The sequence below is a fragment of the Anabas testudineus genome, chromosome 22 (genome assembly GCF_900324465.2).
Source record: "Anabas testudineus chromosome 22, fAnaTes1.2, whole genome shotgun sequence".
Lineage (NCBI taxonomy): Eukaryota > Metazoa > Chordata > Actinopteri > Anabantiformes > Anabantidae > Anabas > Anabas testudineus.
The window spans coordinates 8,789,175-8,808,327 of NC_046630.1; the positions used below are offsets into that span (position 1 = coordinate 8,789,175).

General features: G+C 39.5%; 1 protein-coding gene across 1 annotated transcript; it reads right to left on the minus strand.

Moving 5' to 3' along the window:
* Positions 1-254: 254 nt before the first annotated feature.
* Positions 255-18,302, minus strand: LOC113147865 (uncharacterized protein C14orf132). Its single transcript, XM_026339136.1, has 2 exons — positions 18,121-18,302; positions 255-2,339 (listed from the first exon to the last, which is right to left on the minus strand). Exons 1-2 carry the CDS (start codon positions 18,145-18,147, stop codon positions 2,103-2,105), a joined length of 264 nt encoding a protein of 87 aa, XP_026194921.1. The 5' UTR covers positions 18,148-18,302; the 3' UTR covers positions 255-2,102.
* Between the last annotated feature and the right edge of the window lie 851 nt (positions 18,303-19,153).

The window sequence follows — 19,153 nt, forward strand, 5'->3', positions numbered from 1 at the left end:
CTTAGCATCAATCTCACCTGATGGTTCAGCAGTGACTGATGACGCCTGCCAGTGGATTGGCGTCACCAGGACAAGCACCAGGTGATTCAGGTGGGTGGAAAAATGGAGCTAAAACACCTCTTTGCATCATCGAACAGGCTGGGCACAGTTTGCATTTAGCTGCCACTGTATTATTCTTCACTTTAAAGTTCTTTCCTCATCCAGATAAACTGGTACAGTGAACATGAACGTATCTTATATCAACAGAGAAAAAATAAGCATCAGTACAGAAAGTTTAATAGTAGCATGTCTTTACAAAAGGAGACTTGTGTGTGTGTGTGTGTGGTTTACAACATGTCTAATTATGTCTACATCATCCACTTATTAAAAATAACAGGCTTGAAAAGTCCGTCTTTAAACATTGTACAAGTAGACCGATAATAACAGACTTAAAAGAGAGTACAATGGGGTTTTTCTGAATTTCTCATTACATGGTACAGTTGATACAGTAAAATAAGCCTTGTGTTTTTTTTTCAGTGTATAAACTTATGAACCTCTAACTTTAGCTGACTGAAAAACAACTCTTAGTATTTTCCCCCAGAAGTCTGTCTACATACTGTAGTGTAGCATATACAGTTTTACTCCGTTTGCCAGGTAAAGAAACGTCAGTTTACACATAAAACATCTTGTTTGCTTTGAACGTACATTGAAAAAACTGTATTTTTCTTTTGTAGCTCTAAGAAAAGCACAAACATCACTTGGCATACTTAAAAATGAAGTGACACCAGCTGTAAAATGTGTGTTATTACGGTGCTTTTTATGTTGTTTTTGCATGGAAAGAATTTATTGCATCTGTGGCTGCAGGCTGGTGCCTGAGCCAAAGGAAACTGATCATTCCCAATTAGGACGAGGATTAGTTGCCATGGAGACAGCCACCTCCAGATTCAACAGTAAAACAAAACTAATTCACTGAACCGTGGGCTTGATATACAACAGAATGGCATTTCAAAATGAGGCACCGCTTTCCCACATACTGTAAAGTTCTTTGCCAAATATCTCGTCAGTGTTACATCACATGTAGACGCAACCAGTGTGGAACATTTATTAATTTCCCCTTCTGTTGCTGACAGTTTGGACTACGACTTATAAAAGCATCATTTTATAATCTAAGCTGTGCTTACGTCTAAAAAACTGCAAAAACCATCAAGTGAGTACAGTAAGTAAAAATGCTCCATGTGTTTGATTTAATTTGTGCTTCTAATTTCTATCATCTGTAGATAATATCTATATATAGCTGAAAAGACTGGGACAATACAATTACATTTCCTAATCATCTCTGGTTGGTTATAATTGAGTAAGCGCTGCAGAAAACATCTCTATGGGATTATAAGTGTGTGCTGAAGGAAGTTGAATGACAGCTGCTTTCCTGCTCTCTGTTTCATGTCAGTAAAATTATACAACACTCTATATCCTGACCATCAGTGTCCACACCATGTTTTATCCACAAATTAGTCCTTAAATGAGCTTTGGTGTCCTGGGGCTCATGGCTGCCTGACATGAAAACAATCCCACGACTTTCTAAATGTTTCAACACTCGCCAGCTCTATTCAGCCGCATAATTAAACAGCACTGACCTAAATTGCTTTGAAACTATCTGGTGGCTGTTTAAGATGGCCTGGATGAACCAGAATCTTAAGCGCCATTTAATCTCCCTTCTCTTCCCATTACAAACAAAGGTGTCGTCTGAAGAGAAACATGGAAACAAACTTAAGCTAAAAAGGGGTTTCTTTGATTGTTAGTGACTGTTGTTAACTAAAGAAAAAGCTTCTTCTCAAGCTCCCAATCGTAGCATCCAAAATAAGCTTGCCAAGTCGCAGTCTTTCCCTCTGATGGAGAAATATAGCAGTCTATATGTCAACGTCTACAGTACTATCACAACTTCCACACCCTCAGGGATGCAAACTGCAAACTGCTCCAAGTTCCAGAGGGGAGAGAAAGATAGAGAAGCGTAGAGAGAGACAGAGACTAAGTGTGTCTACACAGTGTGGCTTTACTCGGGGGTCCAAGAGATTCAGAAAAAGCAGATGTGTGTGCGCATGTTTGTCTTTGTAAGCATATGTTCATCAGAACGTGCAGGCATACACAACGCCCACCACTACAATGTTTCCAATGGTGGCAACGATGGCGATCCAGAGCCAGATGGCGTCGCTGGACATGGACTGCGATTCATCCTGCTGGCCGTGCACCGAGGCAGCTGACGCAGCAGCGTGGACGCTGGCCGAGGAGTTGAATAGTGAATGTTCGCCGCTGTAGTCGTCGTTAGGCGAGGAGTCCATAAAAGCTCCCGTCATCACTGGGATCTACAACAGATGAAATAACAGGGAATGTTAAAACATGGTAAACACTGCTAAACATAAGCATCGTCATTGGTGGTTATCAGTAAGTCAGCATGCTTAAATACAGTGGTCTGTAGTAAAGTCCGTAGACACATGTTTTTTTTGACAGTGTTCAAGTGCAATAATCATTTACACTTAGGAATCACTTTGCAGCTCCACTCCGTCAAGTGAGTCAAAGCCCAATTCAAACTCTTGCCTTCTGTGGCAATCGTGGCATGCTAGATTTGTTCCTGCTGACTGTGCATTAACAGGTTTAAGTGCTGTATTAAAAGGAATAAGACGCAGCTTGATCATGGCATTTCACTTTCCCTTACAGACATGCAGAGGCAGACTCTGTCTTATGGTACCGACTGTATATGTGTCTCTGTATATACTGTCTGTGCTTTAGAAAGTTATGCTTAACATGAAATGAATATTTCACATCTGGGAAGTGAAAATGATTTATTAGTTGGGACAATCGGAGTTCTGTGAATGTTAACCATACAAGCAGAAGGAACCGTGTGTGTGTTTTATGTGTGAGTCTCCATAGCCGGCCGGGTGTATGAATGAGGAATGTTTGAGAGGCCCGTTGCAAACTCAGAATGGAAAACACATTCTGAAGATTGCTGAAAAACAATGCTAAAAATACCTCTGAGGGATGTTGAGCACTCACATACACTGAAATTCTCTCTTGCTTGCTCATTTGCCTACCTTTCACATTCGCTCTCACTCACTCAACCTCTCTCTTTCATGGACACGTAGGATAATGCATGTTGCACACACACGCACACACACACACACACACACACACACACACACACACACACACACACATAGCCATGTTTCCATCACTTCAGGGGACATTACAATGACTTACTTATATTTCATGGAGATTTGCCTAGCCATAATGCTAATTTGTCTAACTCCAGTACTTGCCAAAAACCTTAAATTTAACTTCCTCCAGTTCACATAGCTTTCTGCAGGCCTTCCCCCATAGTGATAATGAAAGCACCAAAGGCATTACAAAGGCATTCTGTTGCTCTCTGCTTAATCTCTCAAATGTAGGGATTTGAGTTGTTGTGTTATTGTGTTATTAAAACACAAAAAGATCCAGTGCACACAGTTTCATAACATTACATATAAGTTAAATTGCATGTAAGTGCAAGGTGAACGGCTAACGGAGTAAAATCTGCCAACTCATTCTGAACCACAAATGTATTTAAATGGACATTAATTCTATTCCAGTGTCCGTGTTTGAAAATAGTTACTACACGACTCTACCATATGCTGCCAGAGGTAATTATATACTCACTGTATACTCAAGGCTATAAACACCTCAAAACATTTACATCCATCCATTATCCTAACCACAAGTTCCTCTTAAGGGGTTGTGGGAGTGCTGGATCCTATCTCAGCAGCCATTAGGCGAGAGGCAGGGTACATCCTGGACAGGCCAGCAGTGTATTATAGTTCTGACATATAGAGACAGACAACTATTCACACCAATGTAGAAACACCAACTGACCTAACGTTAACTTCATGTCTTTGGGTGGTGGGAGGAAGCCGGAGTACCTGGAGAAAACCCATGCAGACACAGGGAGAACATGCAAACTCCACACAAAAAGGCACCTGGCCGACCCATGGATTCTTTCTCTTTAAGAGAGTTGTGTTTCCCTGATGTACACCGACGTGCATGAGGAATTTAGGCAGAGAATGAGTTATTTTAATCATATGTTTAAAACGATCATGTTGGTGGAGCTAAATAAAATTGCACTTTCTCTGAGTCTCTAAATGTTCTGACCTCTAATCAACATGCTGCTGATTTGTATTCGTAGTTTAAAATCACCCCTCTGTGATCTCAACAATGCTTTAAGCCTCATGCTGTATTCAAAGTGGCATCTTCGCTAATCTAAAGTTCAGTCGGAAAATAACTGAAGCTCTCATCCCTGTCTGCATTCTCTAAATTTATGTTTTATTTATAAGTAACTCATTGTCCACCGGAGTGAGCTGTTTGCATAAATTGGGAAGTGTACCGAATAAAATGAAGTGAATACTGGGAGTGTGTGCAAAAATATTCCTGTAGTAAGCCTGAATCTAAATATTTCATTAGGTTTACTATTTTGGGAGAGATAGGTATACATATCTAGGTAAGTATTTTGATTACATGTGAGTGTTTTTCATGGAACTGCTCCTCTATCCATTTATCTCAGACCACAATTCCCAATTAGATCATGCACATGAGGTTTGCACAACAAGCAGTTAAGCTAATGGAACAGAGGGAAATAGAAACCTTGAGGAGCATCCCAAAGCATCTGAGCACTTATGTGGGCAATGAAGGTCATCGACCCCAAGCATTACTGCCAGGAAACCCATACTTGTTGGCATACACGAATGAATGGCTTTAGTAATAAAGTTAACCAGAATTTCCTGGAAACCATAAATGTTCACCTATTCATCATAACAGCAAACTACTGTCTTTGAGAAGTTTGGTACGTATTACACTAAATGTATTAGAATTGATCTTAAAAAGTATTCCTCTTCCTAATGTAAGTGAAAGTGGTCTCATTTCCCACATTGCTTTATTAAGAACTTCTTTCAGTAATTTTTATATTTAAACAAAGTGTGTTTTAAAACCAAGTTTACATCTATTGTTTTGTTATTTTACAACGCAGAAGAGCATATATTAGAAAAGTAGCTTATTCTAAATCTCCATCCAGATAAACAAAATAACAAAAACAAAACAACTTGTCCATAATAACCTGCAGCCACAGTCCTAATAAAGTCTGTTCATACTACAACAGCATAAAACTAACACACAGCCAACATCTGGTAAGAAGCAGGACGAACGATAAACAGTCAGGTTAATGATAAAAAGCTGCACGATTGGCTCCAACTACATTTAAAGTGACTAATCTCGGTTTCTCCCATACAGCCTCAAACACCCAAACGTCTATTGAGAGTGTGGTCTGTGGATTAGTCACAGCAACCAGAACACAAGTGTCATTTTTCAGTCCTTTGAGCAACAAAAAAATAACAGTACACTTCACTGTCTGTATGGCTAGATAGACTAGCATTAAAGCACCAATTGATCTCTACTCCATTAATATCATGGATTAAACTCTCCAACAACACCAGCACTATGAGCGATCTCCTGACTTGTATATTCCACACCTTGTTAGCTCTGAGTGATGGCTCCACCTGTGCAATTCTCCACAAAGCAAAAACCCCCAATCTATGGCAGAGGATACAGTGAAGATCCTCTCACGGTACGCTCCCACCTGCTCTCCTCTCACAGCTTTGATTTATTTGTCCCAGCTGTTCCAGAGATGTGCCATCCTACACGGGTGATCATAGTAATTGTGAAATAGAATGGACTGTAATTACCTCCTCTGGGATGTTGCCAACAGTAAGTGCTCAGTGAAATAGGTTTTGGAACAAACAGCCAAAATTCAAATAAATGTTGCGGAGAAAGCAACACAAAAATTCTCAAACGTGGCCGCTCAGTCAATACGAGGTGGAACTTGTAGGTTTTATTCACTCTGGGATAATATAAGATCAATCTCAAATCTAAGTGTACTCTAGCGAGGAAACAAACTTCAAGCTGTACACAAGGGAACAAAGTGTATCGGAGAAAACGGACATAGAAGTAGACTCCTGCAGTTTAAGTAATGAACTTTGTGCCTCCAGTCACACACACGATCAATGAAAACACAGCTGGACAGGTGTTACTCCCACGACACATCTTGGAGCATTACATTTATCCCTATATCGTCATCTCAGGTTTGCAGAATTGTTCTGAAATAATACTTCAAATACATGTGCGCCACACCTATAGGATGGACGATTCGAGTTATGCCCACCTTACTGCCTGGGCTTTGTCACAAACCACTCTCTCGTTCACAAAGCTGTCACAGACACAATAGTTTACTCTAAAGTGGGCAGTAAATTGAGATTTCTGAGCTATAATGTTACACACAGTAACTCTGCTGTACTGCACCATACTGTATTGTTACATCACCGCAAATTTCTCAGAGGGGAAATAAAAATGTCAGTCAGCCCACTGTACATGCAATTCATGACACAGCGGAGCAGGAAAATATATTAAATGGGATTAGTGTATTGGAGAGAGAAAAAAACGAAGCTGCTTATACTATATATTAGCAGCCACTTCATAAAAACAACAGATTAGGTGTGAAGCATACGACGCTGTAGCCTATTGTGAAGCCATAAATCTGGACCTGGAGGTTTTAAGGAGGCTTGTTCACACGGACAAAAGTGGCGAGACATCTAGTTTCAGGACTGGTTCCCGCTGGTCAGATTTACAGCTCTACTTCCATTGATTTTTCCCCGTCTCAGCAGCCCAGCAGCATGTTTTAATAAATCTCAGCAGAACAAGTGTACCCCGAGTGATCCTCTCTTGACGCTCTGGTCAATCTGTGGGCTCAATGGAAATTCTGCAGCACAGGAGAAACCTTGTTATATTTCTCTCCCGCTTTGAATGATGCATTTCTCCCCCGATACCTGACCTCTGTGTCATAGATGTTCTGAAAAAACAAGACAAGAGGAGGAAATAATGTGTTGCTACTCACTGACATATGTGTTCTGTTTTAGACGCTGCATAATTAACAGTTGCACGGTGACTTCAATATGAATTTAAATTAAATTCATCTGCTATGAAACATCCTGCGCTGGGAAAACCTTATTCATTTTCATAATGCTCGTCTAACAAGATGTTGAATGGCGTAGCACCTCCCCCACTTATCTAAACATATTTATATCTCAGAAAAACATCTGGGACAACTTAGATGTAGGTTAAGAGGGGACATTACTGTCCCAAGGAGGAATACATCCTGGCCAGACAGCATGTACATAAAGAGCTTCCCAGTTCTGGGACACTACTCCACAAATGCTGTGGCATGTATTACACTAACTATACGACACAGTCACACTTATCAGTCCCTCACAAGTAACCTTAAAATGTGACAACCAGACTTGCCTGGTTAGTGCTACAGCTCTTTCTTGTCTAGTCTGCCTGGCTTCTTGTTTTAATGTCCGCTCTAGCTGTGTTTGTGTGTGTGTGTGACAGACACGTCCGGGTGTCTCTAAATGTTCTTTTATCCCACATCTGACTCCTGATGTGTCTAAGTGAATGTCTGAGCCTTAGTGCTTTGGTCTGTGACTCCCCTAGCTGCAGAGACTCCGTTCACACAGGAATAGAGACAGAAATCCTAAAACTAAACATGACAAATGACGGCAGTGTCTAAAACACACCACAGGCAGAGGATGAGGAGTATAAGTGGCGATGGAAAATCAAAGGACATTCTGAAGTCTGGAGTTTTTTTTTTATCTAGTAGAAAATTCATTGACTGCACTTTAAAACAAGGATTTCAGTTGAGATCACAGATCGTATTCTATGAGTATTAAACTGTCAGTCTTCTGTTATAATTTAGCTTTTTATTATTTAGATCAGTCTTATGCTAAATACTTTGTAATACCCTTTAAGATTATGTTGTTATGTTGTTTTCAGATAATTTATCATTTGTGACATAAACACATTGTAACCAGAGTTTCCTGTTTCTTATTTAGCACATTTTTCATTTGCAGTGTTTAATATTAACTATCCAACACAACTTTAAAAAATAGGCTTCCTACATTCAATTTGCTCTGTACTGTCTTGAATCAAATATTTTGAGCTCCCTTTTGTGCCAGGACACACACCAACAGGTCAGGTAAGCGAACACACGGCAGGAAAAGCACAGGTGTGTGTAATGATGGTCTAGGTATTTTTTGCATGGTCTCTGTCAGTGCTAGTCAGGTAGCATTTGCAATACCTGCAGGACAGCAGCACCCAACTGTGATGTAGCTTTTTTCAAATTAAGTTATTTGTTGCATCTGCTCTTTTGCTGATATACTGAAAGACTCACATGAAAAGTCTTTTCTGCTTGTGTGGTGTCTCTCTCCCTGCAGAGCATGAGGGCAGAGTGGGTGCTCATCAGTAAGATAGAGTCCACCTGTGCTGACTACTCATTAAACTATATGAGCGTCTGGCAGCGAGCCTGTCTCTGTTTGTCTCTTCTGGAGACTGCCAGAAGACAGCCTTTTTTCCTTTATGTTGCATTTGGTTTGATTATTTGTTTTTTTTTTCCTCTTGTTCTTCTTTAAGAACATGTACTGTGCCGTAGAGTCTTTACTGGTCCCTGTTCTTTATCATATCTTGAGCAATTCGGTGCACACAAAAACACACTGCTTAAAATCATACAGACCATTGCAGACGGATAGTTAAGAAAAAGAAATGCCTTCAATTCAATTCTTAATGGAGTCACACTAAGGTATATGCCTTTTGTGTAGAGACTTCTTCAAAATAAGTAAAATATCTATACTGTACAGTGGCAAGAAAAAGTATGTGAACCTGATTGGAACCTAATTTCTTGATTGTAGATCCTCTGAAAGCTCTTTTTGGTTGGCATCTAAAGAATTTTCTTCCAGGAATGCTAATGCCTGACTCAAATTGGCTTTGGAGATCATTATTCCGACGGTTGACAGACTCCTACTATCACTGTGAGGGTTTTATGGTTGACATGAAAGATCAGAATTTTTTGTGTTATTATTTTAGACACATTATATTTGTTAATACTCTAGACTTAGATGAAGATCAGATCACATTTTATGACGAATGAAGGCAGAAACCATGCAGGTGCTGGTTCTCTGGCAGACATCAAAGAAAAGAGAGCAGATACACATTATGGTTGTACAAGAGAGAAAGTCTTGATCGAATGTCGGTATGTGCGACTTTTAGGGTTCAGTACCTTTGGGCTTCACTACTGTACTTTTCACTCACTGTTAATATATAGTGAAATCAGGAAAGACCTTATTCACTTTAATCTCTGAAGGGCAAAGTAGACAGCAAAAAAATGAAGCGCCTTCACTATCCAATAGATCATAGCTTTTCCTCAGGACCATTCATGCTCTGTGATCCATGGTGTCACTCTGTTGTGCTCATGTTTGCGTTCATGAGACCACTGCCTTTTCAAAATGATCATTAGGAAAGATAACAATCATGACAAATAGTGGTGTGTTGCATGCTGCACTACGCAGCTTGTTTTCGATATGAAACACATTTTTTGTTAAGATTTTCCTGGTTCTCATCCATATGATAAAGATAAATTCAAAAAGACATATGCAATTCACCACCTGTGCCACTTGTAAAGACACATCCTTAGCAGCACTACAGCAGGTTAAAGCACAAAGAGATTCTTGAGGGATCAAATCCACAGCCACGGTTAAAGAAGAGAAGGTGTACAGTGTGTTACAATGCTAATATTGCCTGTTCAGCTAAATAGTTCCATCATCTGACTGATGACAAAGAGGGAAAAGCTGCAAGAATAATGCAAGACATGGACGTAAACCCTCATGTCACTTCTCTCACTTCAAAACCTTAAAAAGCTGAGAAGAGATCTGCGTTCCAACCCCAACCAAGCCTCCAGGTCATGGCTCAGTCCTATCCGTCAAACCTTCACTCTGCTCTTTACCGTCTCTGTTAGATCTCTCTGCCCTGCCCTTGTCATCGATGGTCTCCGATTTTTTTTTTTCCTTCCTAGCTCCCTAAGGCTAGAATGACTTCAGAACAGCAGAGTCGCTCCTAATCTCCTCATGTAGGGTAAAAAGTCTTCTCTTCAAGAAATTTAACACCTCCTATCCCCCTCTGCTTTCTGAATCATATCTAGCATGTCTTCTAACTGCATATGCTCTCATATCTCTTTTTTCCCTCATCTTGCTTAGTAATCAGTAACCACAGCTATCAGGGCTTTTGTCTGAGTCCCTGCCTCATTAATGTCTGCATTCAACAGTTAAAGTGATCTATATTCCTTCCGTATCTAATATATTTATATTAATAGCATTTGACAGATGTGCTTAACCACTGCCTTTCATTTTCCTACGTGTTACTGTGAGATGGCTCTACAGGGACATGCACCAGCCAAAAGACCACATCACTTGTCCTTTCTCTCTCTTAAACAACCTATAGAACGTCTCCTGAAATAGCACCCCTGTGGCAGTAAGTGTCCTGGTCCTTCATCATCATCACGGTTGCACAATTTAGACATGGTTAAGGTTAAGGAATGGTCAGTGTTTGCTTTGGTGTGGGCACAAAAACAAGTTGTCTCTAAGAAAATGCATCTGAAGGCAGTAGACATGAGTGATTATGGTTAATGAATATGGTTATTGATAATTAAATAATTATGATGATATTGTGTGTGTCAAATCAGTGTTCTTTTTACGAAAGAGGCTAAAAAAAGTATTTAAATCACATTTAAAATAATTTAAATTCTGCTAATATTAACAGTTTGTCACTGCACATGACATCTTGCATTATCACAGTATTAAATCTGCAATACCACAATGTTGGTTGTCGATACAGCACAGTATAGCTGCAGGTTGGCATCAGCACTTAGGACTTGTTACCGTATGTGTGTCCCCTGTGGGAGGAGGGGCAGCGCAGTGTGTTATGAATTTGTCATGTGTGTGTCATGTTGGCCTAGTTTTAGTACAGTGGTTTCAGATACTGTAACAGTTCAGAGGTGGTCCCTCACTTTTACAGTATTTGTGAGAGAAAGAAGAAAACACAAGTTTTATTTATTAGTTTATGGATAATGAAGCTGTGGTGCTCGTGTTAGGTACCTGTGTAAAATAAACACGGGACCTTTCAGGGGCTTGCAGCATTAAACAATATCATGTAAATCATACACGTGTTTGAATGTTTTATTTTTACACAGGGGCAGGTAAATAGCAACCACTGCACAGCATCAACCCTGTAGTGGCTGTGTAATGTTTACAGAGTAGCTGTAAGCCCAAATAAATATGGGATGTACATACTGCACCCGGCATTTTTTTGTATTGCACTACACAGATAAGCTCGCTACTCAGTCTTTTTTTTTTTTTTTTCTGGAACAAAATACCTCAAAATATCATGAAAAAGTCATGAGGTAATGTGTTTGCTGCTCTCCTGTAAATAGCTCAGGGCCAGACTGTGAAACACAGCAGCAACAGAGACCATAGATCCATAAGCACTACTAAGACTGATGGATTCCTGAGACTGAAGCTGTGATTACAACTTGCACAAAGGAAAGCTTGACGCTTTAGCTGTGAACTGATTTACAAGAACATGGAGGGGGTCATAAAAAATTCAGAATTTTAGGAATAATCTAAACTAGTATATATTTCTCCACCACTCATGCGTAGCAGTCAGCATCAAAATGATTTCCACATGTGGTAAGACTAACAGTGGTGATTCATTATCTGGGCATTAAACTTTCATGCACCTGAAATGAGAAGGTCGTGGTCAGATTTGCTTTATAGTAAACGTCGTAAAAACTGTGGAGTATTAAGTGAGGCTTGGTTGGTATTGTGTGACAAAATAGTTATAAATCTGATGTCTACTGTCAAGCGGCTATTTGCAGACAACATCAGAAAGACACTGCGAAGAGGAGGGGTGTAATTTACCCTTTGAGAAAAACATCAGCAGGAAAATTGAATATAGTCTATTTGTTGCCTAAATTATCATATGATGCAAATGAGCTATGAAAGTGAAATTCAGTAACCGTGTTCTAATAGAAGGGGTGTCACATAATCCAGGATAATGAGATGCTGCAGTGATACAGTCATCAGACTGTCATCAGACTGTATCAATGCTGAAAATTACACAGAAATGTTAAATCCTGCTTTGGACTCTGAGCTCAAGGAAGTTTTGTGTCTCAAGGCAACAGTATTTCTTGGGCAGTGAAGGCTCCTTATGTGAAATATACAATGTACTGTAACCTCAGCTCCCTCGCAGACTGAACAGGGAGTGAGTGAGAGGGAACAGAAAATGCCTGGCTGTGCACTATGCCATTTGCTTTAGGGCAGCTTTCTTTCAACAAACCCAAGGTCAGTCTCAAAGAATAAGGCCTAGTGAAAGAGATTAAATCAAAAGTGGGAAGTGTCTTGGGTTTTAAAGCCTGAATATGGTAAAATAAATAAATAAAAACAGCACAAATTGTGGAAAATCTGCATCAGAAATTCTGTTGTCTATTTCTGAAAAAGGCTAATTTGCTAAAATTACATCCAGGGATGAACATCTCCTGGCAAACTGGAAAAAACTATGCTGCATGAAACACTCATTTGATCGCTTTATGTTTAGCATGCTAATGATTTCAAATTGCATAATGATCCCAATAAATTACAACAGCCATGGTGTTTAACTACTGTCATAATCATACATCTCTGCTTCCTGAGAGCGTGTAATCAGCTGCTGCCATTCTGCTTTTTGCCAGCTTTCACCACAGCAAAGCAACAGCCCGACGATTTTTTCTTTATTTTTTCATTCATGTTTCCTTTTCGTCAAAAGAGCTGCCCATGAGCTGAATTCAAATTTGAATTTTTTTTTTTGTATGCTATAGCGGAAAAAAAGTCAGCATGGAGCACTTTATTTTATGATGAGCACGCTGAGGCAATATTCATCAAAGCTTTACCCCAAATCATTGCTGAATTTTATTCTGAAAAGTATTGATACAAAGGATAATGCTGCGTTGAAACTAATTCAGTATGCATGGATTATTTATGTAGGAATATATAATTCATACATGCTGAATATGAGAGATACATCTATATGGGAAGTATCATGCAGTTAGGGAGTTGGGTCTATCTGGGAAAGATGTTATTACTTCATACTTGGCTGTCACAGTCCATTAAATCTCACTTTCATTCTCTACTTTCAATATGCACTCCCTCATTTCAGGTGCAAAGTAGCTGGGAGATATTTTTATCTAATGTGTAAACATGTTGTAAGAAAAGAAACTGGGAAATTATGAACAATAATACACATTATTTTCAGAGTCCATGGCCCTTACTTAGCAGCTGAAATGACAGCTGATGCTTGGTAGTTTATAATCTAATATTTGTTATATTGTGAGTTGTTTCTCTCTAGCATACGTTTTATCTAACATTACCACCTGATACTTTTATAAATCCTGTCCATATGTATAGTACCTCATTTCTACATTCATTACAGTATATCAGGCTAACAGAAAAAAATAAATCTTTGCAGTAAACAGACGTAAAGATTGATTTCCTGTGGAATATAATCTTTTGTGGCTTCTTTTCTGTAGTTCCAAATAACTCTACAGTAGAGTGCTACTAGAGGAAGCTATCCAGCCAGGCTTTGTCACTTATATATATACAATAGTACATTCTTTGCTATGTTTTTTTTATCATTTGTAGAGGCTAAGAACATCAGCTCCGGAGAGAAATCCAAAGCCTAACAGGTCTGTTGCACATATATTTGCTGAGCTTTGATCAGCAGAGGTCTTTAGCAAATGTGCAGTTTGGTTACAAGCTGTTTGGTGCCTGCTTCCAGACACTTTCATCACTGCCAAAAATAGGGACCTGCAATTTCCAGTTGGATAGGTATTTGTTCACACTGAGAACAAGGCAGAAAGCAACTAAACCCGGGGCTGCTCATTTTACGTGACCACCTGCACTGACAATGACTCTCTCGAAAACTGTTGTTTTTTGGTTTGATCATGGGGGCGATGACATAAAACTCATTCAGCCAGGGCAAACCTCCCACTGTAGCACATTGTTTGTCCTGAATGCTCCTGCTTCATGTGGATTCCATGTTCTCTGTGTGAGGTGCATCCATGAATTGAGAGTAAACTGTGAAGTGGCCCTGCTGTGAAGTGCTTGAACTCTCCTTCAACCCAGGACTGAAAATCATCTTTTGATTGAGATGTATCACGTAGGATAAAATAACTTTTTATTTGATTACATTATATTCTGTGGGTTTTAGTTGTATTTACCTGTATTTCGAATTAACAAAATGTGCAGATAAAAAAAATCTGCATCTCTGCATTAATTTGTCAAAATTTGATTTGATCTTCATCTAAGTCAAAAGAATTAACAAATAAAATGTGCCTAGAATAATAACAACAACCCCATAGTGCTATTGGAAAACGTATCAACCCTTGGAATAATGACCTCCAAAGCTAATTGGAATCAGGCATTAACAAACCTGGAATACAGTTAGTTTGAAGGTGTGGACTGGAGCTACTGTGACTAATAAAAAACACTCAAATGTTTTGAGTTTGCCGTCAGTCTGTGGCTACTCTACCAAGAAGTGGGAGGCCAGTCAAATTGACTTCAAGAGCACAACAAACACTCACCAGTAAAGTAAAGAAACAACCCAGACTGACAGCCAAAGATTCGAAGGCATCATTGGAACTGACTAACATCTGTATCCATGAGTGTACAGTAGGTAAAACATTGAAGTAACAGGGTGGTTTATAGCAGGACATCACGAAGGAAGTTGCTGCATACTAAATAGAACATTGCTGCACATCTGAAGGGTTCACATACCCTATAAATAAAGACTTAAAACATAAGAATTTGTTTGTGTTATTACTTCAGGCACATTATATTTGTTAATGCGCTTGACTTAGATGATCAGATCAAATTTTTTGACAAATTCAAGCAGAAAACCATGAAATTCCACAAGGTTCACATATTTTTTCTTGTATAGCTGCTGCGACAGAGCCAGTCACCTATTCTTCTAATTGACTAGATTATTATTCCTTCAGCCTGTTTACAACCCTGCAGGCTCATAAAAGTTGAAGAAGGCTAAATTCCGGAGCTATTGCAAGTTTTCACAATCTCAACACTGCAGATTTTATATAAAAACCAATTGCTGGAAAAGCAGACAAAAGACCAGAGGGGAAATAAATTCCTCAAGATGAAAAGGCTCGCGTGCCATTAATACAACTTTCAAATAAGCCTCTGATATAGAGACCAATGGGATTTTTAATAGACAGTCTAGGTGTGACGGTCATTATGTAATTAAATTTTTATGCAGTTAAGAACAAAGATATAGGCCTTCTGACTCCTGATATAGGAAAACTGCATTTAATAAGAAAAGTACCTTTACTGTGAACCACTCAACATTTCTGTTTCTGAATTCATATCAGTCTGATTCCTTTGACTTTTTGACACATTTGACACACAAGTAAAGCAGTCCTGTCCGTTTGTGTTGAAGTCGTCAGCCTCTCCCTCCATCCTTATTCTTTCACTCTTGTCTGTCTCCTCGAACGCGAGAGGAGATTGACAATCCTGTCAGATTGAATGAGCCACAGCTTCACGGAATAAACTGAGTAATGAGAAATGTCACTGGCCATAAAACATTTAAAGTTACAGAAGAAAATACACCAATAGCAGCTCATTTAATAGTTAAACTGTCCAGACATACAATTGAAAGTAAAGAAAATAAACTGCACTAGCATCTATTCTAATTCTATTTTACCTTATTCTCACCCATATGATAAAATGTTGTCTATAGTTGCCTTTATTTTAAAAGGTCTGGTTAATCAAACATGAGTGCCTGTGCAAAAATGAATAAAAGGTTAAGGCCAGTGTGTCACTGTGTAGTTAATGGACAGAGCCTTAAAGGTTTTGCTGCTCTGTGGGTCAGATCTGTCAACTGAAAGTCTAAGACTGGCAAAGTGCCCAGGGTGGTTCTGGAGCCTCTCTACCACACATCAAACGTGACCTTAACATCAGTTAGTAACCAGGAAACACAGTGGCTCATTTTTTATGACTTAACATCTGCCATTGTTAATAACAACCACAGCTTGTATGAGGTACAAAGACGTACAGTACACGACGTGATTAACCATCACTGTTTGTTTTTTTTTGTCTGACAAAAGCAATTCATATGTGAGTGTGCAAGTTAAAAGTAAATCTTAATATCCATATCCAATGAGCCAAGCAAAGAACTCTGAAACAACAACTCTACATTCAGTGTAACTGAAAAGATAAAGAACAATCCGTCTCATTTCCCCCGAGCTTAGCATTCAAAAGCTTCACTGTGATCGTCACCTATTAATCCATGTTTTGCGATGCTTGAGGATGCCACCACTTTCAGCCTAATGAAGTATGCCCTTTTTCATTTCAAGCCAGTGAGGCATTGCTGCCAAATGCAAATCATTCACCAAACACAAAAGTGCACGCACATTGTTCTGCAGAGAACTGTTTGGCATGTTTCTCTAATATTTGAAAAAGTCATTCAAACAAAACACAAAGACGATGTATTTGATAGAGTGGTACACATGGGATGCATGTTTTTGTCTTGCAGGATGTGTTTTTGCTAAATGCCGAGCATACACACGTCACTAATGAGTTTCATCAGATACATAAGCATTAAAATAACAAAGAATTAGTGCTGTACACTCTCCAAACTATTCTTTCTCTGCAACGGAGAGAAGATCTGTAACCTGGTCTGTGTTTCAGACTTTAAAAACTTTCTCTGTCTTTAAGAGAGAACGGTTATGGCAGCATCGATCATCTTAAAGACAAAGCGATGGCGAAGGTCCAGTTATTTGCAGGCAGCAGAGCTGCATCGAAATGGATGGGCAGAAAAAAATCATCCACTGTGAAGTCGGTCTTCAAAACTCCAGGGACATTTGACTGACTTCATTCACAGTCACCATTACTGAGTGACTCAGGGCATTGGAATAGATTTCACTTCAGTTAAATTAGCCATTACCTCTCTGAATTTTTGAGGAGAAGGTTTGTCTGCTGGAACAAGATGAAGTGAGGCAACAGGGTCACAGGGAAGTCATTTAAGCCAAATTTAGATTTTTGCCTTTACATTAGTTTCACATCACAGTTGCCAGAAGTAATTACAGCAACACAGTTCTCGGCATTTTTATCAGATCATTGACCAAATAGATATTGACAGGAGTGTTTGATCTCATCAGATGTGATATTGGGGCATCCTGCTAACAGTTAAAGTCTGTCGCAGCACCAGCTGTTTGGTGTTTCTAAAGATGTGTGTAATTTTATTTGACGTTGGACTGAATGAATGAAATCTGATCTTACGTCATTAAGGGACAATGTGACTACTTTAACACTCTTCATCTTTAAAACACTGTTGGCTTAACTTTTGCTCATCTCAGATTTATAATCCTCATCATTAGTTTCAGTGTTTAAGTAGCAAATTGTCCTACTGATCAGGTCAAGCAATTTCAAACACTTAGGTTGAACTATTCCCAGTTTTAAATATGAATAATTGACTCCCCACAGAGTTAATGGTGGTTAATGGTCTGCCTCCATCACTTCTGTGGTTTGGCTGTTTCGAAAGTTGCATTTGCTAAGATGACTCCCTGAATGTGCTTCTATTTAGGGGTTCTGGTTTAAAAGGATTATTATTTGGCTTAACCTATTTTTTGCAGAAATGATTACGCCATAAACCCTTTAACTTGAGAGAAACTTGCAAAGTGGATTGGCACCAGACAAACCACAAGCAGCCAGGCACCGAGAGAGGGGAGGATGAGAAGAGTATCACTTCAGACCCTAGTGAATTTCAACATATTTGCACATTCATCCTCTGGGACGTGTTATCTGTGTGTGTTACTATGCAAAGCACCACATCTCACATTTGCATGAATAACACAAGATTCACTTGGTATAAAAAGTGTGCTGCATTATGTCCAACTCAGAGTTTATGAATAACGAAAAACTATTATAATAGCAGAACTACATAAAAACTTATTACAACATTAACACCATCATCAGTGAAATTGGCTTATGCACACGCAGTTTGAGCCACTTTCCAATATAATGGCTGCGTATTGATCATGTATGTCGACCGGCCACGCCCATGGAGTCAATGGGTGAGATGTGGCAATAAAAAGTTCGACCGAGCCGCAAATCTTCGGGGCAAATTGTGGGAGAAATCACTGACCTGCGCAGCCATGAATGACAGATCCATACTGTTGCTCCGTTCAGGCCGAGGCGCTCAGCGAAAGATGCAAAACGCGTGTGTGCGTGTTTCTTCCCTCTCGTCTCCGACAGAGCATTTGCCTTTCCTCATCTGATCTGATCTGATTTTTTAGTTGAGTTGGCGGACTTCACGTCGGGAGCATGTCGAAGGTGCACAGTCAAAAGTAATTTAAAATAAAAAAAAATAAAAAAATAAAATAAAAAGGAGGAGGATGAAATGCAAGGAACAAAAAAGAAACGCGAAAGGCGCAGGTGCAGAGAGCGCAGCGAGAAATGAGGAGACGCCGAGTGAGGCTGTGGAGCGGCACTGTGGCGAAGGAGGTGCAAGTCTCTCTCCTTCCCTCAGTCATCTCGTGTCTCTCTTCTCTGCCCTTTGTCTCCCTTGGCTTATTCTTCATTTCTTTGTCTCCATCTTCCCCCTCTCTGTTAATTTTCTCTGCCCCCCGCCTCTGTCCATTCCTTTCTTATTTCTCTGACTCTCCTCTTGTTGGAATTTGCATCACATGGTCCAAAACGCACGAACACGCATGGTTTTGTGTGCTCCTGTTTTTGGTGCTATTTATAATGGTTTGGACCAGCTTCAGTTTCTGGCTCATGTACAAGTAAAAACTTCGCATTCAGGTCACGGAGGTAAGCATCTGTTACCAGTGACCTTTTTAAAAAATCCTAATTGAACAAGGGTTAACCACTGATCTGAAGACATTTCCTGAATCCTGAAATACTCATGTCATCACCATCTAGATGAAAAGAATGAGAATTTTCCAAGTTGTGACTCAGTTTACAAAGATATTTGACACACTACTCACTACGTCTGTGTGGCATGACCCAGTGTTATTTTTCATTATAACAATGTGATGTTATTTGATTTAGTCACATTAAAATGGCATTTCATATTTTTCTTCAGCGATATCAAGTGAGGAACACTCTTAGTCTGTCTGGAGAACGTGCACAGGGGTATGAGTGTGACATTCACTGCTAAATCGAATCTGTGGGTT